The following is a 25,966-nucleotide window of genomic DNA, read 5'->3' on the forward strand; positions in this document are numbered from 1 at the left end:
AGTAGCTAAGAAGTTGCTTTCATTTTGAAACTCCAGCCTTATAAGCAAGAAGGCCTACATTTCATCCTTCGTAAACCCACAAAAACCTCCAGAAATGATGGTTTGTTCCTGTAATCCCAGACACAGGAAGATACACAGATTATGGAAGCTGGCCAGACTAGCCAAATCAAATCCAGGAACTCCTAACTTTGGAGGTGACTTTGCTTCAAGAAAAAAAAAAAAAAAAAAAAAAAAAAAGGTTTCAAGCCTGTGGACACACAATGCTGACCTCTGTCCTTAAAAGGCAAGAACATTGTGGTGACAGAATTGATTTAAAAAAAAAAAAAAAAAAAAAGACTGGACAGCCAACAACTCTGATTTCCTGGGTGGGGCCGAACTTCTTAGGCTTTTAAAGACATTTTTAAGAGGTGCAGATGGAAGAGACAGGAAGTGGGGTGGGGAGATGGATAGCTACAGCCAGAGAGGTGCTGGAAAGATGCCTAGTAGGCAGAGGAAGCTGGAGGCACCAGAGGTGTTGGGGTGCATGTGTGGCAGGGACTCCACAAAAGCATGCACACTGCAGCCGGGGTTGTTTCCTCTTTCTCTGCCTCGGTGCAGGTTTGCTGTTGAGAATCACTCAGGACTAAGGCTGAAGGGTGTGGTCCTGACGACTCTGCACACATGGACTCAGAAGCCTGGAGCCACTGCTGCTCTCTTGGTCACCACCCCCATCCCCCTTCCCTGCCCTGTGCACACCCTTGCCCTGCCACCCCACCTTTCCTTGAGTCACTCACCACATGTGACCTGTCAGCCAGCCTGACACCTTCCTGTCACTTCCTGCTCTTTTCTTCTTCGACCAGGACCATCCTGCAGGGGCTGCAGGGGAGCTCTGAAAAGGTCTGAAGAAAGGGAAACTAGAAGCTGGTTTTAACTAGATCAGGGAGGAGGATCTGTCTTGAACTCAGAGCCATCTTTCTGTGGTCAGGGTCATCAGCAGGACGTGACCAAGACTTTCCCTCCCTTTCAGACAGTTAAAATTGAGCCTTTGGCCCCCAGGGTCAGAGAAGGAGCTATGGAGCTGGCTGCCCCTGCCAAGGTCCTTTCCTGCCACTTGACCCTGCTGTGCCTGCTGTGTGTCTGTCTGTGTTCAGGGACAGAAGGTGAGTTCTGAGACCCTATGGGGGCAATGGAGTGATGGGAGTGGCAGTGGGGGTGAGGAGGAGGGGACACAGTTTGTGTTCAAGGCTAGCCTGTGAATTTCCAAAGCTGTGGGGTCGGGTGGGGGGGAGCACAGCTGTCTTGAGCTAGCCAGTGACTTCCTGGGACAGGAACCTGAGGGGAATCCTGTGACCCAGTGTGGGAGGACAGGACCTCCTCAGCCCAGAGACTTTCCAGAAGAGTCTAGGTCCCAAGTTCCTTCTAGTCCTCACCCCACCCCTTCCCCTCTTTACCAAAACTGGCTCTCTCTTCAGGAGTTCTCTGGCCTTTTGCTCTTGAACTTCTCAGTGTGCTTTACCAGATCATAGCACAGGCACCCAGCAGCTGCTCCACACATTCAAACCCCTCCCCCAAAGTCTGTCACTTTGGTGAAAGAGTTCACTCTGTAGCCCAGGCTAGCCTGGAACTAGAAATTTGCACTCAAATACAAGAGTTAAGGGTCTGTGCCTCCACACCAAGATTTACAACCCACTTGGTTTATGTTGAGCCCCCACCCAACTCACCTCCCTTCCCTGCTCTGCCTCACTATTCCTCTCAGAAAGGGCTTTAAGTCCTTCCTTCACTGGGTGACAGCACAGTGACATAGTCCTTAGTGGGGCATATGGCCGCTTCTGCCCCTGCACCTGGGCCTGTCTAGACTCCTTTCCCTGAAGCAGAACAGATAATGGTGTTCATTTAGAGAGAAGTCAGTTTTTCTGTAAAAGTCTGGTCAGGAGTTGACCCGCCCAGCAGGTCCTAGGTTATTTCATGGGGGCGAAGAGGACTGCATCCTGAAAGAAAAACGGGTGAGACAGGGGAAAGGACTCAAGGAAGCAAATGCTTGTCAAGAGTCATATATTTGGGTGCAAAGCGCTTATTTATAATACACTTTGTAAAGGGAGGGGTAAGAGGGATCCAGGTGATGGAAAATTACAGAATCTTCTTGGCCTGTGCCCTGAAACAATGGCGGTCTAACTGCTTTCCTCAAAAGATACAGTATACTGCTTTAAGTCTATAAGTCTATCTGTAACTGTCAAGCAGGACCTTGTGGTTGTCAGGGAGATGAAACTGCAGGGGACATTGTGCAGGTGAGGAGAAGTAGGGGGTGAGGGTAAGAGGCGAGGGTCCTGGCTTCTGACATCTCCCCCTTCTCTGTTTAGATGGAGAGGGCATCTTGTGATCAATCCCAACTACATGAGTTTAGAATTTGGAGGTCAAATTGTGGGGGGTCTTGGACAAGTTCATAACCCCAAGACATTGATGTGAGACGAGTCACGTTGATGGTCGAAGGCTTTAGGCTATCGACAATGGGCAACGTTGAGGGACCCCAAGGTGGGTGAAAGGAGGGTGAGGGTCCTGTCTTAGGCTATGTAGGCTGCACCCACTCCCAGCACCATGCACTCCTTTCCGGCTGCATTGGGTGGGCCCCTGGGAAGTGGACCTACAATAATCCCGTCATTGGGCTAACTCACAGCCATCCTAATCCCTGTGTGAATGCCTAGGTTATCAGCCATTTGTCAGTTTGGGATGTAATATTGTCATAAGGGAAGACTCCCCAATATTAGAGGGCCGTATCAAAGGCAGGCCTTAATTTAGGTAAAAGCCAATTTTTGTCAGGGTGATCTAGAGGCCAGGCTTCCTAGCGAGAGAAACGAGGGCAGAGCCAGGCATGCCAGGAACCTTTCTTGAGGGCGTGGAAATCTAGGGGTTGGCCATCGGAGGTGGCAGGGGGGCTGGCAGCAGCTGTCCCAGGCCCTGGCAGAATCACTTCTGGATCTTCTTCAATCTTCAGTTGATGATAATGGACTCCAGCAGGTTCGATGACAGCATCAATCTGGTTCTTAACAAAACTTATGAGACGGTTAAAAGCCCAAGGGCCAAAAGACAAAAGCAATAAAATACCAACAAAGGGTCCTAATAAACAAGACAACAGGGTGGTGAGCCAAGGTGAAGTAGAGAACCAATTTTAATATCATGACTCTTATTGTTCTGTGGCTCTTTTTCTTTCTTCTAAACTCTTTTTGACCTTGTCCAGGCTATTTTGGACAAGGCCTGTCTTATCAGAGTAAAAGCAACACTCTTTTTTGAAGGCCACGCAGAGACCCCCTTCCTTAAGGAAGACAAGGTCAAGTCCTCTCCTGTTCTGTAACACCACCTCGGAAAGAGAAGCCACAGAGTCCTTAAGGTCTTGTACTCCTTCCCTCAAATTATTTAAATCTTTATCAATGAGGGATTGGAGAGGAGCATAATGATTATTGAAAGTCACCAAGGAAGCTATATCCGTGCCTGCACCAATGGCACTAATCCCTAGTATGACAGACAAGGTGAGGGCAGTCAGGGGTTCTCTCCTGGTTCTCAAAAAAGCTCCTCAATCTATAATGTTAAGGAAGGACTCTGGGTCATATATAAAAATATGGAAAAATAATAACAACTACACAATAATCTCTAAAATATAAAAAGCTGAAATTATATATATTAAATCATATATATAATTATATATTATTAAATTATATTAATATTTATTATATATTAATATATTAATATAATAAATATATAAATATATTTATTAATATATATTAATTATATATTATAATTATTAAATTATATATATATATGTATATATATATATATATATATATATATATATATATATATATATATATAATCAAACCAAAAGCACAGGCAAGATATACATCATTGGGTTGCCAGGATATATAAAAAGGTATCATTGAGAATCAATGTCTGGTTACACACACCAGAATCAAGTCTCTAGGGGGGAGCATGAAGGGCCCCAAAAGGCAGAGGCCTATTCCTGGAATGGAGCCCAGCAGTTCCTGCTGAGATAGAACAAAGGCCACGTTGTCTAATCCTCTGCTGTTAGGCTACAGGTGTTAATCACCCTAGCCTGAAGTCTCTTATCCTCAGAGGAAGTTTTTAGGATAGTATAAGGCTATTTACTTAACTCCTTGTTGGTCTTAAGGCTGGGATATAAGTGTCAGTTTCTGGCCACAGGATTGCTGACTGTAGGTCAGCTATAGTAGCATAGGGGCTGCCTCAAGAAGAACCTGACGGACGGAGGAGAAGGAGAAGAAAGAAGAAGCAGCTGTATATCTCTCTCTCTCTCCCTCTCTCCCCAAGTCGGGGCTGGGCTGGCCCCCAGCAGGGATGGTCTTAAGAAGTTTAATTCTAAAGATGAGCCCTGGGTCTGAGCAGCCAAATGACCAAGCAGTGCATTCTCTCAGACGCAAGCCCCAGAAGAGGAAGCAGGCGCAATGCAGGAAGGGGGGGGGGGGGGGTGCGGCGAAGTCTGCCAAGACTCGGAATCAGAAGCTGCAGGTGTCTGTAAGGAGGGAACCTGTGATTGGGTAACAGGAAAGGCTAGGCGAAAGTAATCTGGAGGAGAGGCAGAGAAAGAGCAAAGGACCGAGAAACGCGAAACTTGTTTCTGGAGGCGGAGAATGTCCCTCAGCTCACGAACCTGAGAAAAAAGGTGGTCTCGCATATCAGAAAGAGAATTAGGCAAAATGGCAGGGAAGGTCTGAAAGGCAAGCGTGGGGAGGGGAGCAGAAGGTGCCATGAGAGAAGGCCACTCAGGATTGTGAAATCGGGTGACTTCATCACCGAAGTTCAAAGGCTCTGGGTCTGGGAAAGCAGCCAAAACTGTCTGAGCCGTGGGTTGCGGCTTCTGCTGCTGCTGCAGCTGCCTGGGGAGCTCAGCTGAAGCTGTCAGCTGAGGGAGTGGCAGAGAAGAGGAGGAATGAAGCTTTACACTTTGTAAAGGGAGGGGTAAGAGGGATCCAGGTGATGGAAAATTACAGAATCTTCTTGGCCTGTGCCCTGAAACAATGACCGTCTAACTGCTTTCCTCAAAAGATACAGTACACTGCTTTAAGTCTATAAGTCTATCTGTAACTGTCAAGCTGAACCTTGTGGTTGCCAGGGAGATGAAGCTGCAGGGGACATTGTGCAGGTGGGGAGAAGTAGAGGGTGAGGGTAAGAAGCGAGAGTCCTGGCTTCTGACATGGAGTAATTTCAAATTGACAAGCATACTATAGGTTCCTCTGCTTCAGATACTTAGTAGATTACTAGGAGCATAGATTTTTTTTTTTTTTTTTTTTTTTAGTTTGCAAAAGATTATAGTTTCAAAAGATTATGATGAAGGCCTTCATTTGCCAAACATCTATTAGACACTAAAGAATGTATGTCTCATTGTTCCACTTAATTTATACAATAATCTTCAAAATTGTATATTAACATTTTTTTTAATTTATTTAATCTTTTTTTACAGTCCAGCATTTATCCCCCTCCAAGTAAACCCTCCGAGTGTTCCACATCCCATACCTCCTCCCCCTTCCAACTCTCAAGGAAGATGTCCTCACCCCCCCCAACCCCCACACTACCAGACTTCCCCACTCCTGGGGTCTCCAGTGTCCTAAGGGCTAGGTGCATCTTTTCTGAGTCCAGACCCAAGAGTCCTTTAGTGTATATATGTTTGTGATCTCATATCAGCTGGTGTATGCTGCCTGGCTGGTGACCCAGTGTCTAAGATATCTCAAGGGTCCAGGTTAGTTAAGACTGCTGGTCCTCCTACAGTGCTGCCCTCCTCCTTAGCTTCTTTCAACTTTGCCCTAATTCAACCACAGTGGTCAGCAGCTTCTGTCCATTGCTTGGGTGTAAATATCTGCATCAGACTCTTTCAGATGTTTGCTGGATCTTCTGGAGGACAATCATGATAGGTCCCTTGTTGGGAGCACACCGTAGCCTCAGTAATATTGTCAGGCCTTTGGGGCCTCCCCTTGATCAGGATTCAAGTTTGCACCTGTCACTGGACCTCCTTTTCCTCAGGCTTTTCTCCATTTTTGTCCCTGCAGTTCTTTCAGACAGGAATAATTACTGAATGTTCTGTGTCTGGAATTTTTTAGATTTAATGTTTTCTTTGCCCAGTGTATCCATTTCTTCTGTGGTATTGTCTACTCCTGAAATTCTCTCTGCCATTTCTTGTATTCTGTTGGTGAAGCTTATCTCTGTTGTTTCTGTTCAAATTTCCAAATTTTTCATTTCCATAATTTCTTCAGGTTCTGTTTTCTGTATTGATTCTATTTCCATTTTTAAGTCTTGAACAGTTTTATTTCTTTCCTTCAGCCATTTGTTTTTTCTTGAGTCTCAGGGCACTGCTGGAGTTGGGGGTTGGAAATAGGCAACCAATGTGGTGAGGGAGGCAGCAGGGGAAGAACTGTGGGATCAACCAGAGGTGAGAGCTGGGGCTTGGGACAGGGAGAGCTGGGTGTTCTACTGTATAAACTGGGGCTGAGACTGGGGGATTGGATATGGGGGAACAGACAGAGAAGAAGACCTGCAGGTAGCACACCTGGTTTTTGGCAGGTGTAGTCTGTCAATGATGTCTTCACAATGAGGCTTTGTCCAAAGATCCGATCCTGGTTAGTCATCAGGAAGAAATTCTAAACATCCAAATTTATGAACTTCACTTTGGGAAAATAAGCATCTGTTTTCTTTCTTGCTTCCATTTTGTCATTGATGTCTTCTAAAGATCTGGGTCCCTTTGGTGAGTTGTGGTTGTTTTCCTACATCCAGAGCAGTTTTGATGACCCGAAGTTGGTGTTGAGCTGTGAGTCTTTCCTGTGCTAGTGAGCTCCGCCTTTCAGGATGTAGATGTCCTCACTGGAGCTTGTTAGGCCCATGTCTTAGTTAGGGTTTACTGCTATGAACAAACACCATGATTATGGAAAGTCTTATAAAGGACAACATTTAATTGTGGCTGGCTTACAGGTTCAGAGTTTCAATCCATTATCATAAAGGTAGGAGCATGGCAGCATCTAGACAGGCATGATGCGGGCAGAGCTAAGAGTTCTACATCTTCATCCTAAGGCTGATAGTGGAAGACTCACTTCTAGGCAGCTAGGACTAGGGACTTAAAGCCCACACCCACAGTGACACACCTACTCCAGCAAGGCCACAACTCCTAATAGTGCCACTTCGTGGCCCAAGCACTTACAAACCATCACATTCCACCCCTTAGCCCCCATACTTGTTCAAACTTATCAGTTTATGGGGCCACACCTAAACATAGCATAACACAAAAAACATTTAGTCCAACTTCCAGAGTCCCCATTTTTTATATAGTCTCAACAGTGTTAAAAGTCCAAAGTTCAAGGTCTGTTCTGAGAGTCATCCAATCACTTAACTGTGATTCCCAAAGCAAGACAGGAAAGCAGCTGGGCAAACTCCAAACTCTGCATCTCATGTCTCATGTCAAAGTGGTCTTCAGATCTCCAACTCCTTTTTCATTTTTGTTGACTGCAACAAAGTTCTTTCTCCTGGGCTTGTTCCACTTTCTCTCAGCAGCTTTCCTCAACATGTAGCCCACAGGTCTGGGGCTACATGTTGAGGAAACATCTTGGGGTCTCCAAGGCAACTTTAGTGTTACAGCTTCTTGTTTCAATGTCTGGGATCCACACATGATCCTCTGGTCTCATCCAAAAGGCTGATGTCACTTCTCCAGCTCTGCCCTCTGTAGCACTCTAAGCTCAGATTGATCCACTCCACTGCCACTGCTGTTCTTTGTGATCAACCTATGGTACTGGATCTCCAATACACTGGGGTCTTGTGCTGCAACTCGGTTTCACCAATTGCCTCTCATAGGCTCTTTTCATAGTGCCAAGCTTCAGTTGCTTTGCTTGCCCCCTTCAGTCCTAGGCAGTCAACTGCAACTGAGGATGCACCTTCACCAATGGCCTTCCATGGCCTCTCACAGTGCCAAGACTTAGCTGCTCTGTATGATCCTTTGATGTCTTCACAACTAGTACCACCTGAGTGACTCTTACACATTACCAAGTACCACTGCAGTGTGAGGTACAAGCTTGTCTACCTCTGGAACACAGTTTCTCTGTGATCTCAGAAAACATTTCCGAGAAGATTTCACCTCAGTGACGCTGGTCTCTTCTTAATCACCACTAATTTTTTTAGCTCCAGCTAAACAGCATTAATTATTCTAGTAGTCTTCTTCTCCTCTTGACTATAAAGTGAGAGACACATGACCAAAATTGCTGAGTTCTGCTGCTTGCAGGAGCTGGAGCATGGCCTCCTAATTCTAGTACACTATCACTAGCTTCCTCTTTTTCAACTCTTTTACTACCTAAGCCTGGCTGTCCTGGTTCTTGTGCTGTAGATTGACCTTGAACTCAGAGATCTGCAGGCCTGTCTCCTGTTAGTAAAGGTGTTTACTACCATGTCTGGATCTAAATCTAGATGGGTAGGATCTTGCCCCAAAGTTCCAATTCCTTAATGTGTCATTTCCTTGAACACAGGATTTGGCTCCATTTCACTTTCTGGTGCCCCTTTAATACTTGAACCATATATTTTATATTTTTCCATTCTAAGCCTGCTACACTTGTTCAAATGCTCTTCATCAGACTGAACCAGAGAACAAAGACTATGATGGGTTTTTTTTGAGACTTTCTTTTTCAATGCAATTAATATAAATCTCTTTACCTTAGCCTCAGGTAGACTCTTAAGATAAGGGCAAAAAGGAGCTACATTCTTCATGAAAATACCACAAAAAGAGTCTTTACGTTACATACTGAAATTCTTCTTTGAAATCTCTTGGGCCAGGTCTGCCCAGTTCATATTACTCTCAGCAACAAAGTCTTACATACTCCTACTAGGATGGCCCGCTAAGCCCCATTTAAGACATTCCACTGCTTTCCAAATACAAAGTCCCCAAATCCACATTCTTCCAAACAAATGCATGGTCAGGCCTATCAAAGCAATACCCCACCCCCAGTACCAACTTCTATCTTAGTTAGGGTTTTACTGCTCTGAACAGACACCATGACCAAGGCCATTCTTATAAAAGAAAACATTTAATTGGTGCTAGCTTGCAGTTTCAGAGATTCAGTCCATTATCATCAAGGTGAGAGCATGGCAGCATCTAGGCAGGTGTGGTACAGTTAAGGCTAATAGTTCTACATCTTCATCTGAAGGCTGCTAGTGGAAGACTCTTCCAGGGACCTAAGACTAGATAGAGTATTAAAGCCCACACTCACAGTGACACACCTACTCTAACATGGCCACACCTCCTAATATTGCCACTCTATTTCTATGTCCTGGACAGACATAAAAAATAATGTTCCTTTAGGTGGGTTCTAGACTAGTTAATTGCCACAAGGTCCTGGAGGTTGAAGATGAAGTTGGAATACCAGGTGCCTGTGGGGGCCACCCTGCACACCTGTTGAAGGATGTCACCTGTAGGGACATTATAGATGATCCATGTTAGGTCCTAAGGCTGGTGAGGGTTGTAAGAGGAGAAGCAGCTATTGGTTAAAGCAAGGCTATTAGAAGCATAAGCTTTGTGATTTGAGTTTCAAAGGATTGTTTTTGTCCTTGACAACCTGCCATCTGGGTGCAGTGTCCTCTGGGTCTGAAGAAGGGTATGTGAGGCAAGCGTGGATGTTGTGAATGCAGGGGCTGATTCTGTCTACTTTAAGTGCAGTGTACCTTAAGTGTGTAGTCAGCACAACTATTTAAGTAAGGTTCTTTCCACAAGGGATAAAGCCTTTGTTTTTGATGTCTCTTTATGAGTACCCAGTTGCCTGTAGGTAATTATAAGGAGTAGGTGGAGGAGCATCCACAGAGCCAGTTCTCATGTGTAGCCAGAGGTCCTCTAGGTATAAGCTAGGGCACTGAGGGAGTCAAATGTATGTCTAGCAGTTACATAAGCTAATACATCTGATTTTAGCTTGGGAATCAAGGGAGAAGGTCTCCCATACATGATCTCAAAAGGGGTCAGTCCCAAGGTATAGGGGTGTGTTCCTGACCCTATAGAGGGTGAAGGGGAGGAGAACCTCCCAGTTCCCACCAGTCTTCGTGGTTAATTTGGTAAGGTTCTCTTTCAGAGTTCTGTTTATCCTATCTAACTAGTCTCAACTTTGAGGCCTATAAGCACAATGTAATTTCCAATCCACCCCAATGGTCTTGGCCATTATCTGTATTCTTTGAGCAGTGAATGATGTGCTAAATATTAAAACTGATCTATGCATCCGGGCAGGTACACGTGCATGCATTTTGCCATCCCACCATGTGTTTTGGATTCAACAATGCGAGACATACACACACACACACACACACACACACACACACACACACACACAAGCTTATTTTTAATCTACCCTACCTAGTTCAATGGCTGGTCCACTCCCAAACCTTCACATGCCTAACACACTCTCTTCTGATATTTCTGAGTTAGTACTTACTAAGTTTACCTTTTACCTTGGCTGCCCTGGTTCCATCTGGGCAGCCCTCTCATTGGAGCCACTTTCCCTTTGCACCTACATTTTGCCTATCTCACACTCCTGCTCCTTCTTGGGGTAGTCTGTCCTACACAATCATCCCATGAAGGTCACTGGGTAAAGATTAATGAATCCAGGAGTAGTCTAATGGCCCTCTGCCTCTCTGAAAATTTCGGTTTCTAATCATCCACTTATACAAAAGTCTAGTAGAGAAAGACCTTATTGCAAGGGTCAGTTCTCCTGGTCATTTGGGGATCAAGTGGCCCTAAGGGGTAAGGCCATGGTGGGGTTTGGTGTCTTGTGACCAGCCTGTTTACTAGCAACCTGTCCCCTGGTGTACAGTGTCACTGATTGTGGATTGTCAGGGTCCAGCTACTAGTTCTGGTAGAGGAGAGGAGAGGAGAGAAAGAAATCTGCATCTCTGCCATCCTGCAAAACAGATAGAGGGGGGCAGTTGATTTAGGTTTCTCTGTCTTATCTTCTTAACCACTAGAATGTGTTTCAATCAGGTGGGTGGGCTGTATATGAGGTCTTGTGAGGTGGTAATGTAGGAGACTTGGTCTGGGTGTCTGGTCCAACTCTAGATGACACCCTTGAATTTCTGTAACATGATGGGGTCCCAGATCCCTTCAGGTGGCCAGCCAACATGGAAATCTGGCTACTCAGACCTGCAAATAGTGGTTAGTCTGTCCATCCTACCTTCTAGCCCTAGTTATAAGTCCTTATACTTGTCCAGGAAAAACATGGGGGAGGCTGAGCATCTGGGTCTGCCCCATCCTTCTAACCTTGAACATAAGAAAATAAATCAGACACAATGCAAACAAGCAGCCAAAAACTACAGAAATATGAATGCCAATTGCTATACTGTAGCAAAAGCTAAAGTGAGATGATGGGCAGGACCCGAAATGTCTCTCTAAAGAAATCAGGGGATGTGCACTCTTACTAATGGGTCTGAGAGGTCTCCTGGCACTGCTGACCAAGGGGTGTCCAGCGCATTTGCTCCAGTCCACAGAGGCAGTGCTAAATCACAGGCTTACATATTTACTAGAGTGAAAACAGACAGACACTCACACAAGCATTATCCACAGAATACTTACCAATCAGGTTTTGACTTTACAGGTCAGGTGTCCTATTAGGGCATCATGGAGATCCCAAATGAGCCCCCAAATGTTATGGCCAGATCACAAGGTTCCCACGAAACACCAGTGTCCACCAGGAATTCAACTTATATGCTAAAGCGAAGAGGCTTTATTCAAGCTCGAGCTTGTACCCTCCAATCTCTCCAATGCAGTCTTTGGGTGTGGAAGGTCCCAAGCTGGTGAAGCCTTGCCTTTTTATCATAGTTACAGCAGGGTAGGAGCTTTCTAACTTAGCAGTTACATGATTGGCTAACATATAAAGATTGTAGCTTGGAGCATTTCTATGGGCTAGCAATGATTTCAGCTTTTATTGTGGTTAACTTGAGTAATCTACTTCAAAACATCTGAAATATTGGGAGCTGATTGGCTGTTACTAAGGGTGGAATGGCTGTTGTTAGGAAGCTGATGGCTGTTGCTATGTGTGTTTTTGTTCCTGGAATATGCTGCCATTTTTCCAGTAACTGAGTTCAGCTTGAGGACAAGTTTAATATAAGATGAAGTGTAAATACAAAATGGAGTTTGTAATGTTAGGCTGTTCCCTTCAGATCTCTGTTCTTCCCTTTCTCCATGAGCATCCTCAGCACTGGGCTCTCTCTTCTTGGTGGAAACTGGTGTCATCTTTAGGGACAAATCCCTCTTCCAATGCACTGGAGAGTTTCCCCCAGTCACTGTGCTCTGCTTCTGTCTTCCTCCAAGGACAAGTAGCCTGAAGCTGCCAGTGTTGCTTTAGTTGGACAGTCTTCATGGTCCACTGCTCCCTCTTCAGCCATGTGCAGTCCATCCATCGACCCAGCTCCTAAGTGCAGTTTTTCTTAGAGAAAATTTATGCTCCTTTTATCCACTTGAATGTGGGGGCCTTGCTGGCTTTCTGTTCACAACCAAAGTGAGAGCTCTGGGGCTGCAGAGGGTTTCGTTTTCATGTCCATCAGACTTTTAATGAAGTGAGAAAGAACCTCAGGCAATCAAAACAGTGAACTTCAAAAGTGTAGGCGTTGGAGTTGGAAGGAAGTGTGAAGATGAGAATTAAAAATGGTAGAGGAGACAGTGGGGAGAAGTAGAGAGGAAGGTGGTTGAGCCTGGTCTCTCTCTGTCTCTCTCTGTCTCTGTCTCTCTCTGTCTCTCTGTCTCTCTCTGTCTCTCTGTCTCTGTCTCTGTCTCTGTCTCTGTCTCTCTCTCTCTCTCTCTCTCTCTCTCTCTCTCTCTCTCTCTCTTTCTCTCTCACTCATCCTTCTGCCCCTCTCTCCCACCATCCCTCCTCCACCCTTTCATAAGGATTTTCTTGGTTCCATAGGTACATTTCAGCTGAGTCCCTTGCTCCATGCCCCTAACCTCACTGCATGTTTCCTTCACAGAAGCTGCTTCTCTTTGCAATAGCTTCAAGGTTAGCATGTTGGAGTCTGGACAATGGACGAATGAAGTCACAGGCCTACTGAACAAGAAGACTTTTTTTCTCTACATGAATAACAAGTGTCATGCTATTGGTGATCATGGTTACAGCACAAATGCCACAGAGATCTGTGAAAAACAGGTTGACACTCTGAAACATGGAGTGGACATTTTCAAAGGGCTGCTGCTTCACATAAAGGAAGAGAATGAGACAATCAGAGGTAAGTCTCAAGTGGCCCCATAGTGCTGGAGGTATAGCTCAGTGGTAGAGTGTTTGCCAACATACACGAGGCCTTAGATTCAATCCCTTTAATAAGTAAAAGAACCTATCAGACAGCCCCTCCTCCCATAGGAAACAAGAGGGTGACAGATTAGGGACAGTCACTGTTTTCATGGGGAGAAAAAATGAATCACTGTTAGTCCTATCTAAGATGTCCAGCAGCAAGGGAAAAATGTAGAGGGTAAAGCAAGGTCAGAGCATGAGAAGGGACGGTGGGTGGGCAGACAGGATTAACCAAGGCCAGAGGCTAATTAATTTCTTTCCAATGGGCACAGGGCCCCTCACTCTGCAGGCCGAGATGTGTTGCCACTATGAAGGAGATAGACATTTCAGGGGATCCTGGAGCATTAGCCTCAATAGAAGGAACATGTTCCATGTTGACACGAGCACTGGCAACTGGACTGAAATGGATCCTAGATTCAAGAAGATAATAGGAACGTTCAAGAAAGAAAAGGATGTAGCTGCCTTCTTAAACAGGACTACACAGGGGGACTGCAGGACCTGGCTTGAGGAGCTCAATTTGCCCTTGAAAGAAAGTCTGGAGCCTACAGGTAACTGAGGAGATACGGAGAAAGCTCTCTGTGGGTCTGGAGGTGGATCTGGAAGGAGTAAGGAGGAATGTGTGTGCCATGACTTTAAAAATACATGTGTGCAGGCACGACAATCTCAATAAACAAATACACTGTGTTTAGAAATGTCCTGCTTAAATATAGAGACCCATAGCAGATATTCTATGCAGAGAGTAAGAGACCTTGGAACATTCAGTCCTAAATGGGATGTTTTCAACAAATCCCTCCTCTCAGAGCTCAGGGAATGCTGTGGAAGAGGAGGCAGAAAGCATGTAAGAGCCAGAGAGGACTGAGGAGAAAAGGCCCCCTAAACCAACAGGTTTGATACACATATGAACTCACAAGAACTGAAGCAGCCTGCACAGGGTCATCACCCGGTCCTCCGTGCTTATATTACGTCTTCTAGTTTAGTGTTTCTATGAGATTCCTGACCATAGGAACCAGTCTGTCTCTGACTCTTGTTTGTGCACTGTTTTTCTTTTGTTGGTCTACACTGTATGATTTTGATGTGACAGGTTTTGTCTTATCTTCTTACAATTTTTAAAAAATGAATGAATGAATGAATGAATGAGTGTGAACTTTGCTACTAAGGTGAAGGTAAACAACAAACTGTCATTTATGTCTGTTGGGAGGGAAAGTCAGACGAACTGGATGGACTTTTGGCATAAGAATATGATAAAAATGTATTAAAGTTAAAAAATAGTTTTAAATAATAAGAAAAATATTTTTTAAAACTACTTATAAATGTTAATTATAAATTCAAAGACTATCATGTATTACATGTAATGCTTGAGAAAAAAGGAACTTTCCTTTCCTTCCAGATCTCCATGAGCACCAACCAAATGCTCTACCCCTGAGGTAGGGTCTCCTCACAAAGACCAGCAAGTACCAATAACTATAGGTTCTTAAATGGGCTTAGTGAAATAGAGACAAACCAACATGATTCCAATACAGCTTGTAAGTGGCAGAAATAACACATTTTAAAAACATTATTCTGTTTTTGTGAATTTCTCTATTTCATTCTTTCCAGAGAAGGCAGCTTTCAGACTTCTCTTCATTTGTTCTGTTTTTAATTAGTAAACTCGAGCCACATCTAGGTTGGCTAACCATCTACCTGCATTTAAGATCGTTGTGTTCTATTAGCCATGGCCCCTCATGCAGTCAGGCCCCAGGATGTTCCTTCCTCCCTTACTCCTCAGTGGATCACTGTCCTAGATGTTACTGCTCATGACAGTCAGTCCTGATGGACTTTAAGTTCTCTACCTTATTTTCTGGGATTCAGGAATACAGTCTCCTAACTCCACCCCCAGCCTTGAGCCATCAGCATCAATCCTGAGTGTCCACCAATGCTGCTGTCCTTCTCCCTGCTCATTCTCAGCATGCTTCTCAGCATGGCAGCTCCAGCATCCCACAGAGCAGCATGGATGCTGCACATTTCCCAGAATGCTTTGCTGTTCCATCCACTCTGATATGTGAATGTCTCTGAGATTTTCATCACTCTTCAACTACCAGATGCAATCACCCTAGGTTTTCTCTGTCTTGTAATAAAGTCCATCCTCTGACCAGTTCCAGGAAGGCATTCCCAGAAGGCTGCATTAGGTCCAAAGGGTCTGGCATTCTTGTTCTAGTTTCATTCTGTTGCTGTGATAAAAAAAACACTCTGGCCAAAATCAACTTAAGGGGAAATAGGATGGCTTGCTCAGTATTCTGTTGCATAAAGAGACACTATGGCTATGGCATCTCTTATAAAAGACAGCATTTAACTGAGGCTTGCTTAAGGTTCTAGAGGTTTAGGCCATAATGATTATGGTTGGGATCACTGTGATACATAGACAGATATGTGAGCTGACAGTTCTACATCCAGATCTAAAGGCAGCAAGAAGTAACAGGCTCTGGGCTAGAAATGGGCTTTTTGAAACCTCAAAGCACTGCTCTAGGAACACATGTCCTCCAATAAAGCCACACTTACTCTAAAAATGCCACACAACCAATCCTCCTACCATAGTGCCACTCCCTAAGAATCGAGAATTCAAATATTTGAGCCTATGGGGGCCATTCTTATTCAAACCACTTAATTCCACTCCCTGGAGTCCATAGGCTTGTGGCCATATCATAATGTAAAAATGCATTTAGTCCAACTTCAACAACTCCACAGTCTATCACTGTCCCTATCCCTTTTAAAAGGTCAAAGTCTCTTTGAAGAGTCAAGGCAACCTCTTCACAGTAACACCCTGTAAGATTAAAATGAAAAAAGCAGATCCCAAATTTCCAACCTAATATGGCAGAGAATATGCATTTCCATTCCAAAAGGGAGGAAACAGACCATAGGAAGGAAATACTTGGCCAAAACAAGATGGATGGCCAGCAGGTCAAACTTCAAACCCTGTATTTCCATGTCATATGCCAAAGTGCTCTTCTGAATGCCACATCCTATCAGCTTCATTTGCCTGCAGCAGACGTCTGTCCTTTGTGCTGGTGCCCCACTTGTTAGCAGATCTCCTTGGCAGATAACCCATTACTCCAGCATCTCCAAAATCTTGGTGTCTCTAAGATAATCCAGGCTTCACCTTCACGGTTTCACACAAGGGCCTCTCCTGGCCTCCAGGCAAGGACATCCCTGATACATACCTGGTCTCAGCAGCTTTTCTTAGCTAAGAATGGAGATTCCACGTCCCCTTCTTGACTCTAAAGCCAGAACCACATAGCCAAAGCTACCTAGACTTTCCTGCTTGCTTAGGCTGGAACATGGCCCTCATTCAAATACAGTTTCATAGCTCTCTCTGTCTGACAGTTTCCTTCATTACTTAGCCGTCTTTTTAATTCTTTTTTACTTTTAATTGGAAGCTTAGTTGACTGGAGTTTTTCTCTGAGGCCACAACTCCTTTTATTCCTTTAGAATCAGGCTTTTATTACATTTTTATCTCACTGAGCACTGGACTTTCTTATTATACTTCCTGGTACTCCTTCCTCCCCAAGTGTACATTTTTTACTTTTCCCTGATCAGCTTGCTGCTTTTCATTATAGAGCTGTATAAGAGTGACCACTAATATCCACATGACCCAGTCACACTAAGATGTCTTCACATCTCTGTCAAAGCCATTAATCCAAAACTCTTCAATTTTGCCAGATGGAGATATATATATATATATATATATATATATATATATATATATATATATTTTGAAGATGGGCAAAAAGCAACCACATTCTTCTCCTCTGAAACCTACTGCACCAGGCTGTCCTAATTTATATTGTTCCGGGTACTCCTGTGTTCCACCCTCCTACTAGTATAGCCCACTAACTCCTGCTTAAGATTTTTAACTTCTTAGTCAACAAAATGATGAACTGGGTATTAGGACTATCTTGTACCTCACTGGTACAATTAGGAATAAGTATGCTCTAATTGTATTTTGAGAGAAAAGTTTTACTTTAACAGGAAGAGTGATATGTAGGAGGAGCTAAGTGGGAAGGAGTACTGAGAGGAAGAGATGGAGTAAGGAGAGAAGATGAAGGAGAGGAGAAGCTAGGTGATGAGAGAGAGAAAGAGAGAGGGGGCATGGAGGCAGATGTTCACATGTCTCCACCCGTCAAAGATAGTATTTATATCTAGGTTGGGTATTGAGTTACACTTCTGATTGAGCATTACCAAACTTATAAATCCTTTGATTAACATTTAAAACAAATTGTATAAAAGCAAAAAGGAAAGGGGGGGCATGGGACAGGGGTTTTCTAGGGAGGGGAAATGAGAAAAGGGGATGGCATCTTAAATGTAAATAAATATAAAATAAAATTTAAAAAAAAAAGATTTTTAACTTCTTTCCTTATCCAAAATTTCAATGTCCTCATTCTGCACACGAGCAACATAGCCTGTCACAGCAATACCCCACTTCCAGGAACCAACTTGTATATTGGTCAGTGTCCTATTTGAGGAGCATGGTGGCACGCAGGTAGATATGGTAGCTAAGAGTTCTACATCTCTAGCTAAAGGCAGAAGGAAGAGGGAAACTCAAGGGTTAGAATGGGCTTGAAGAACGTTAAAGGCCACCTGCTGTGACATACTGCCCCCAGTATGGCTACAGCAGGGTCTGGTAAAATATTCATCATGGAGCGTTTCCTTGATCTACCTTGAGAGAGAATTTGCTGATGGAGGTGTGTTTTTAGCTTTATCCACATTTTTTTCTGATCTTTTTAAGAAACAACAATAAAGACCCTGGATAGGATCCAGCATACATCCGACAATAGCTTTGTGATTATTCTATGCACACTACCAGCAATCGGATTGATCATCTTCATCGTCTGTTATGTATCAAGATACTTGTGTAAAAGAAAGGTAGGAAACAGGCTGGGTTCTCACTCTTGTTCTTGGTGGTATGAGGCTGATGAGGACATAAGAGATGGGGCCCAATGGTCCCATCCAAGACCCTGTCCATCTCAGTGCTGATCTGTCCACTAGAATGATGCTCCTTCTTAGTGTTGAGCCCCCTCTTCATAGCAGTGTTGGAGATGTGTATTGTTGGACACAGGAGGCTAGCAGTGTCAGCCTGACTCTACAGTCAGAAGTTGCATGAAACAGGAAAGTCCTCCTGAGATAATGGGGGATTCAAAGACCGATGATCTAAGATCAAGGAAAATGGAGATGAGGCAATCCCTCCTCATAAACAACCAAATCTTCCTTGAAGACTGTGATTAGAATCTATTTGCTTTCTGAGGATGACATAACTCAGCACAGTAATTCTTATACCTATGGCCAAGTCTGTACATTAGTAGCTCCCAGCTTAGGACAACCCTTAGGACAAAATGATCACAATGATCAGATGATTCAAGGAGTTGGCGTTGATAAACCGAACTGTGATCCCAGTACTACTAGGCTGAGGCAGAAGCATTACCAAGTTCAAGACCAACCTGGGCTGCATAGTCACATCTTCTCAAAAGAACAAATGAAGCAAACAAAAATGGAAATCCATTCATTTAACTTGCTCACTCTACGTAGCCACAGTTCAATGCTTCTGGAACTATGATTCCAATACCTCTGCCCTCTGAAGTTGAAGTCACCTGTGTTTATTCAGGTAAAGGTGTCTGAGTGCCCACCACTGTACTGTTAGGTTTTACCAAATACAGTCTAGAGTCAAAATACAGAATTGTCATGAAGAGGCCAATGTTCTATTTTAATATGATCTAAAATTTCCTTATAAACATAGATTGATAATAATTTTACATCTATTGATAGGTGAAATATGTTTAAGTCAATATAATTATTTTGGAATAACTTATATTGCATAAAAGCTTTTGAATCTACCTGGATACTTAGTCAGACCTACAATTCCAGTATGTGGATAGCTGAGGCAGGAGGATTGCCTTAACAGTTCAAGCTTGTTGTGGATAATATACTCAGCTCAAGGCCAGCTTGGAACCTAAGGAGAATCTTTATCCACAAAAAAATTAAATATGAAAGCTATAAGTCCAGCAAAGACAGAAATACAGGTATTTTTCTAGCCTTTCATATTTGCCGATTTTTTTCATGTTTCCTGAATTTTAAAAATGTTTAATTCACAATATTGTGTTGATTTACTTATATCTCTAGAAACGTGTGAAGTATAATCACCCTAGGGCTTAGAGTGGCAGAACAGTCTAGAATGAATAATGACAGAGAAAAGGATTGTGCAACTGAGTTCCATGGTCTGTGACATGGGAGAGTGTCTGATAAATGTAGGAAAGTAGGGTGCAGCAGCTGATGGGAACACACTGTAATCCACACCCCTTTTGTCCTCTTGCTCTACAGATTAATCTGCAATCACCACCTCTGTTGAGTGACTCTTTGACATTGCCTGAGACGTGTCCAGCAAAGAAAGCAGATGAATTGCTGACAGCATCTCAGAATTCTTTGCTGTTGACTTTGGACGAGTCTGGTGGAAAACCAGGAGACTGATGGCCAACAGAGCTCCACACAGCAGGGCATCAGAGTGCACTAGGCTGTTGCCATCAGGGACTTCCTCTTGCTCTGTTCCTTTCCTTTCTCATTCTTACATGATAGTACTGTGGAGATCAAGCTGGGCACGGGCTCTAAATTAGTCCTCAGTATGCAAAAACAGTGGCATTCCCTGAGTGACTCCATTTTACAAACAGCACTTGGCTCCTTTCTTAATGCAATACAGACATGACACCTCACTTTAAACACAGACACATGTCAGCCAAGTATCATTCATGATGCAGGTGTTGATAATTAACTTAATCCCCAAAGTAAACTATGTCCCCTATGCATTTACCAAAACAGGTTTGCAGTTGTGAGCACATCTGCATCTCAAACCATATTAGAGTTTGAGGATTTATCTCATTCTCACCTGGACCCCTAAAGAGGCACCTAACCCTGCAATGGTCACCGCCCCCACAAACTTGCCATCTGTCTGTTTGTGTGCCAAGGAACCTGCAGGCAGAGGACTCCTGACCATCTTAAGGCTTCAGCTCCATCCACACCGCTAATGTCTCCTCCTTGAGTCACTGTCTGACAGCTCACCTGCTGCTCCAAGCTACTGTGGGTCTGCATCTCACCTGCTGGATCCTGGGGTCCTGCACCTCACCTGCTGTTCACTCAGTCCTGAGGCCTGGTGCAGCCCTGCAGCCCTGCAGCTCTCCACTAGCTTCCTTGACAGCTCCTCTAACCACCTGCATTGAGTCTGTCTGTGTGACTAGAATCCCTCTGTCTCTGCCTCCAGTCTGATCTTTTTGGACTCTAATGGCATCCTGTTCACTCTATAAAGCCATTCTGTGGTCCAGGTACATATGATAACTGTGTGGTGTACCATGTGTGATCTGAGAGATTATATAGTAGTTAAGACTGGAGGAAGAAAGCCCAGGTTGGCCAGGGTACAGTTGTCAATGGTAATTAGGACTACTTGGTAATTACAGCCAGGGCATTGGATGGAGCTGGTAAATTAAGACAGACATGTGAGCAGTTGTTTTTCTGGCAAAGGTCACTGAGTCAGGATTTCACTCACAATATTATAACTGTCAAGTGTCTAAGTAGTCCATTGGCAAAGAAATTTGAAATATCCAATTTTTTCCAAACAAATGAAATATCTCTTGAGAGGAAGAAAATTCAGCATCCCTACTAAACCCCAGTCAGTTTACCCAATGCCTGGCTCACACTACAGTGTAGCCTCACGTTGTTCAGGGGGAGATCTGACCAAGGTGTTAGGAGCAGGGGAGCCTTCCATCAGCCTCTCTCGGGGAGTGGGTGAGGGAAAATTAACAACAAAGCAGAAAGAGATGCAAGCAAACCTCCAATCACACATCTGTGATTACTCATGTATAAGATGGATACAAAACTATACTATCCTATGAATTTGCACCATACAAATGAGAACTAAGAGAAATGTTAGCTTGAGTAAGAAAGATGACTTATAGACTAAGCAAAAGATAAATCCTCCAATGGTGCTGCCTGTGGGGATTTACGGTATCTACAGTGTTAGGAACAGGTGACAGTAGCAGTCCTCGACTAGTCAGCACTGTCATGCCAGGAACTACCAGGGGGCATGGCATAAGCATAGAAATGTCACATTCTGTGACCCATAATGATATAAACATTTTAGTGAGGAGCAAGGGACGAAAAGGCAACTCAGTCATATAACTTGTCCCTCACAAGCATGAGGACCTGAGTTCCCTCCCCAGAACTCATGTACACTGTAGCAGCACATACTTGTATCCCAGTCCAGGGGACAGAGAGAGAGAAGTGCACCCCTGGGGCCTCCTCCTCAGCCAGAATAGTTGAACTGGTGAGTTTCAGTACAGACTGTCTCTAAACACAGTGTACATGGCATCCTGAGAAGTGACATGCAAAATTAATGTGTAGTCTCCATGTGTATGAGATATATATATATATATATATATATATATATATATATATATATATGACACTGTGGACCCAAACTTAGCTAGTGAGTTACAAAGAGACAATATTCCTAAGAGGGATATGGGAGCTTTTAATACAGGTTATGAGATATTACCTAGCCTTTTCTCTGAAGGCCATTTTTATGTTCGTATTTGGATAAGAGAGAAAAAACTCCTGTCTTCTTAGATAAGTTTCGGAGAACCGTAGCTCAACCACTGATGTGAGGTATGAGAATTGGGTAGATGCACACTCTAATTTTAAGAGATATATTGAGGAACCGAGTCAGGCTCCAAGCTTTAGACTCTGGTTTTTATAAGAGAATTTTTTTTTTTTTAGAGGTTTGTCGCTGTTGTATTGTAATGTTAATTCTGTACTTTAAGGTCTAAGCCTGTGAGTGACTTTTCACATTTACATTCTTTTCTTGTGCAAATTTTCTACCTTGATTTGTAGCTATTGATTAAATAAAATTGGCTACAGTCAGTTACTGGAGGGATTAGAGGCAGGTGGGTTTGAATTCACCCAGGAGGGGAATATGGAAGAAGAAGAAAAAGGAGAGGAAGTTGCCATGAAGGGAGATGGACAAAAGCTCATGCCCAGGAGAAACAGCAAGTGTCTGGGGTACATTACTGGAGAAGTAGCCAGGCCAGCAGTTAGGAGAGTAGATTAGGGGTTAACTCCCAGTAATTGTCAAAGCCAAATAAAATAACCATAGTCTGAGTCTCACTTATTGGCTAGTCAGGGATAAGCTTAAATTCGTTGTTCTACATATTTTGATTTTACTTTCCAGGGAGTGAGAATTTGATTCTTCATTGATGCCTTGAAAGATGAGCAGGTCACATTGTGGACAAGTGACACAGATCACTTCCTTTTGGAAGGGCTTTATTGCTGAGACCAAGACATTGAGAGGCCTGTCTGGGGTTGCTTATTTGTCATACAGTCATAAGACCATAAAACTTAGGATTGGCCTACATTTTGTAGAGTGGAAGAAAGGTGGTTTCATGAGGTTGGAGGTCAGACTCTGGTATGACTCAGAGGTCAGCAGTCCTCAGTGCTGACAGATAGGTGTTGGTATAGATGGTAGTGATGGATAGCTCTGCCACAATGCTATCTCTATCTTAGTGGCTTCTAACCTAGATGTGGGGAGCGGGTGCTGCGGCCAGCTAAAATGGCGCCTAAGCTTATGAATGGCCTAAGCTTATGAATGGCCTAAGCTTATGAATGGCCTAATTTTATGAATGGCGCCTGACTTCCTCACACTCCGCAGCCGGCTTACACTGCGAAGACTCGCTGCCATGTAGTATCGGGCCATTTGACGTGTGCCAATGGTGTGTGCCCACGTGGCAGGCTCTGAGTGACCAGGCATGGGGATAAAAGGGAAAATGGAACTGGGATGGGGGCTTCCAGAGAGATTGTAAGAAAGGTTCCTGAGTAAAGCTGCTTTGGGAAAAATCTCGTGTCATGTCGCTCCTTTCTGCGGGTCAGATAGCGGCGCGCGACACCTAGAAATAAAAATCATACCGAAGGATAAAGTGGGACCAGTCAAAGACACCACAGATTTAAAACCAGAAATAAATTGTGAGCAGTAATAAAGAATTTTAAGCCACAGTGGTTAAAGTGGGAAACCAACTTAGGAGGTTTGAGGGCAGGCAGGAAGTAGGACAACAGTGACTGAGAATGAGGAGAAATGACAGAAATGTAGAAAGTAACGGCTTCATATTGTGATGTAAGGACCTCAGGTTATGGTTACCCATTAGAATCTCGGGGTGTTCGATGTATATTGCACCAAACGTTTTCTGAAAGAATGAACAAATGTCCCCATATGGCTCCCAGTAACTAGCTATTCAAGCCTTTATAGGTTGAGTGCTATTGACTTTCCTCAGATGAACAAATAGTCACAGGCCTTGTAATGACTACAGTTGGGAGGGCTGAGCAGGACCTGACAGGAGTTGAGACATCTCCCATGGTCTTGCATCCTGATGAAGAATTTAAGATAGGCTTAATGCACTGGTTTACTGACTGGGGATTATCCTGAAGAGGTGATGTTGAAGTCTGATCAGTATTCAGTAACAACCTTAAGCATCTCTTCCAATCATACACTAAGCCACAAGGCTCTCTGCATCTCATAAATGGTCAGTGTGGAGGGAAAGACTACTGTAGGGGCTTGAAACAGGCTGATCGATGTGGAGTTGGGGCTGATAGCATCATAAATGTGTATTGATTGTTTCAGTGGGTTGATGGCATAGACTAAGGGATAATTCAGGAACATAAAGTGGCTTCATTAGGATGTAGAGGGTTTTAACAACTTAAGTTGTCAAGTTAAACTGAGGCCTGATGAGAATCCTGGTTGCAGCTGATAGATTTTGTTTCATATTATTTGTAGCTACATTTTTGGGCAGCTCTTTAAGACTATGCAGATGGCCACCAGCTTCCTTGTGTTGTTGGCAGGTATATCTCCTTAGTGGTCACTTTCAGGAGTGTTAGAGAGTTTTAGGGGCCCTTTGTCTTTGGCTTTTCTTGACTCTTCATCTTCTGGAGAAGGTGATTTCTCTGTGAAATGACCCAAAGCTCAAACTCTGGGGTCCCCACATCCTCTCTGAAGCTGGCATATCTTTTTAGAGCTATATCCCACTGTCCTCTACGCTGGGACCTGGCCAATCTGGTGGTGAAGGTGAAAAGACAAATCATACATGTAATTAAATAGCTATGTTTTTTTTTTAACTTACACCATTTTAAATTAAGTGGCAAAAGCCATGTGACATACAGAAACTGTTGCTTTTCGCTGTCTTTTAGCAATCATTTAGGGGGAAATTAATTTATGATGCAAATCCTTCTATCAAGAAGTATATTCTCTCCATCAGAAATGCATTGCTTTGCTGACATACATACACCCATTAGCATGGTTTTTGTTTGTTTGTTTGTTTGTTTGTTTGTTTTGTTTTTTGTTTTTTGTTTTTTGGTTTTTTTTTTTTTTTTTTTTTTTTTGGCTGCTTCCTTCCTTTGTTAGGTTTCTGAGTTAATTTAGGCATCTTTATTCGTGGAATGCTCAAAACCCTGAATGTATCAACCGTCATCATGTTTGGTGTGATTAAAATGGGTTTAGATATATAATATTACCAACACTGTTATTGGTGAATGTGCTTTTTGACACCTTCCTTCAATAACCTGATGACATTGTTTGTAAAAATGTGGATATTTACCTTTTTCTTCACAAATTTAAAACAATATAATGTGTTATATTTGCTTTTATCTCATGAATCAAAACAAATTTCCACTAACCTTGTGTGTTCTCTTACTTATCAGTCTATGTAAGTTAAACCCTTTGAGGGAATGACTTATGCAAACGTTATCACACAGCATCTATCTAAAGATAGAGAACATATACATCAAATCAAAGACACAGGCTACAGCCGAGCCAGGCCACAAAATGACACAAAAGCATTGCATCTGTGAACAGGAGTTCACAGTTGCTGAAACATCACAGGTCCCAAGTTATATTGTCTTGGGTCATCTTTCACCCACTTAGGACCCATTTATTGCCTACCCTAGTTGATGACCCAACACTATTGTGACTACTAGTTATATTCTGAGACTGTGTGAACAGCTCCTTTGGATTCCCCCAACCCTATAGTTAAAATTTTTAACAAATAGCATCTGAGTACCAGAGTCAAGATTTTCAAGACTTGGTATATGCCATCTGCGATATGAACCAAACGATGTATTTGACAAACTATTGATTTATGGCTTTCATTGTGTCCTTAGTATAGAAAGTTTATAAACTTGCTATCACATAACATTGTAGGTTATCTAAATTTGGGCTCATTCTTGTAGTCTTGCCATGGTCTTTAATACTTACCTTCAGAATAAAAGGTTTCTTACCCTTTTGAGAGAAGTTTTCTTTTTTCTTTTTTCTTTTTTCCCATGGAAGCAATTATCAGCATTGTGATAGGAAATGGGAAGACCATCTACCATGATTAGTTTTCATCAGACTGGATCCTGAGTAAAGACAAGGTGTAAGATGGAGGCCTCAGACTGAGAGTTTATGCAGAACCTTGAGAGGTGCCCAGTGAAGTCAACGATTGGAAAGTAAAGCTTCTTAGGGTGACTTAGGTTAGAGAAAAAAACTTCAATAAGGAATGTTTTAAGGGAGAGGGGGCAGCTTCTGATTGGTCCCTAATGTTCCAGTTCAATGTTCTGCAGCAAGGATGAGGGAAAACCCACATCTAGGC

At 43.4% G+C, this 25,966-nt stretch overlaps 1 protein-coding gene across 1 annotated transcript; it reads left to right on the forward strand.

Annotated features, from left to right (window-relative positions):
• Positions 1 to 792: 792 nt before the first annotated feature.
• Positions 793 to 24,646, forward strand: LOC143440123 (UL16-binding protein 1-like). The gene is made up of 5 exons (XM_076926795.1): positions 793 to 1,139; positions 12,973 to 13,227; positions 13,562 to 13,837; positions 18,049 to 18,185; positions 19,635 to 24,646. The coding sequence occupies exons 1-5, from the start codon at positions 1,052 to 1,054 to the stop codon at positions 19,779 to 19,781; spliced, it is 903 nt and encodes a 300-aa protein (XP_076782910.1). The 5' UTR covers positions 793 to 1,051; the 3' UTR covers positions 19,782 to 24,646.
• Positions 24,647 to 25,966: the final 1,320 nt, after the last annotated feature.

This window comes from Arvicanthis niloticus, chromosome 28 (assembly GCF_011762505.2).
Source record: "Arvicanthis niloticus isolate mArvNil1 chromosome 28, mArvNil1.pat.X, whole genome shotgun sequence".
In the NCBI taxonomy this organism is placed as follows: domain Eukaryota; kingdom Metazoa; phylum Chordata; class Mammalia; order Rodentia; family Muridae; genus Arvicanthis; species Arvicanthis niloticus.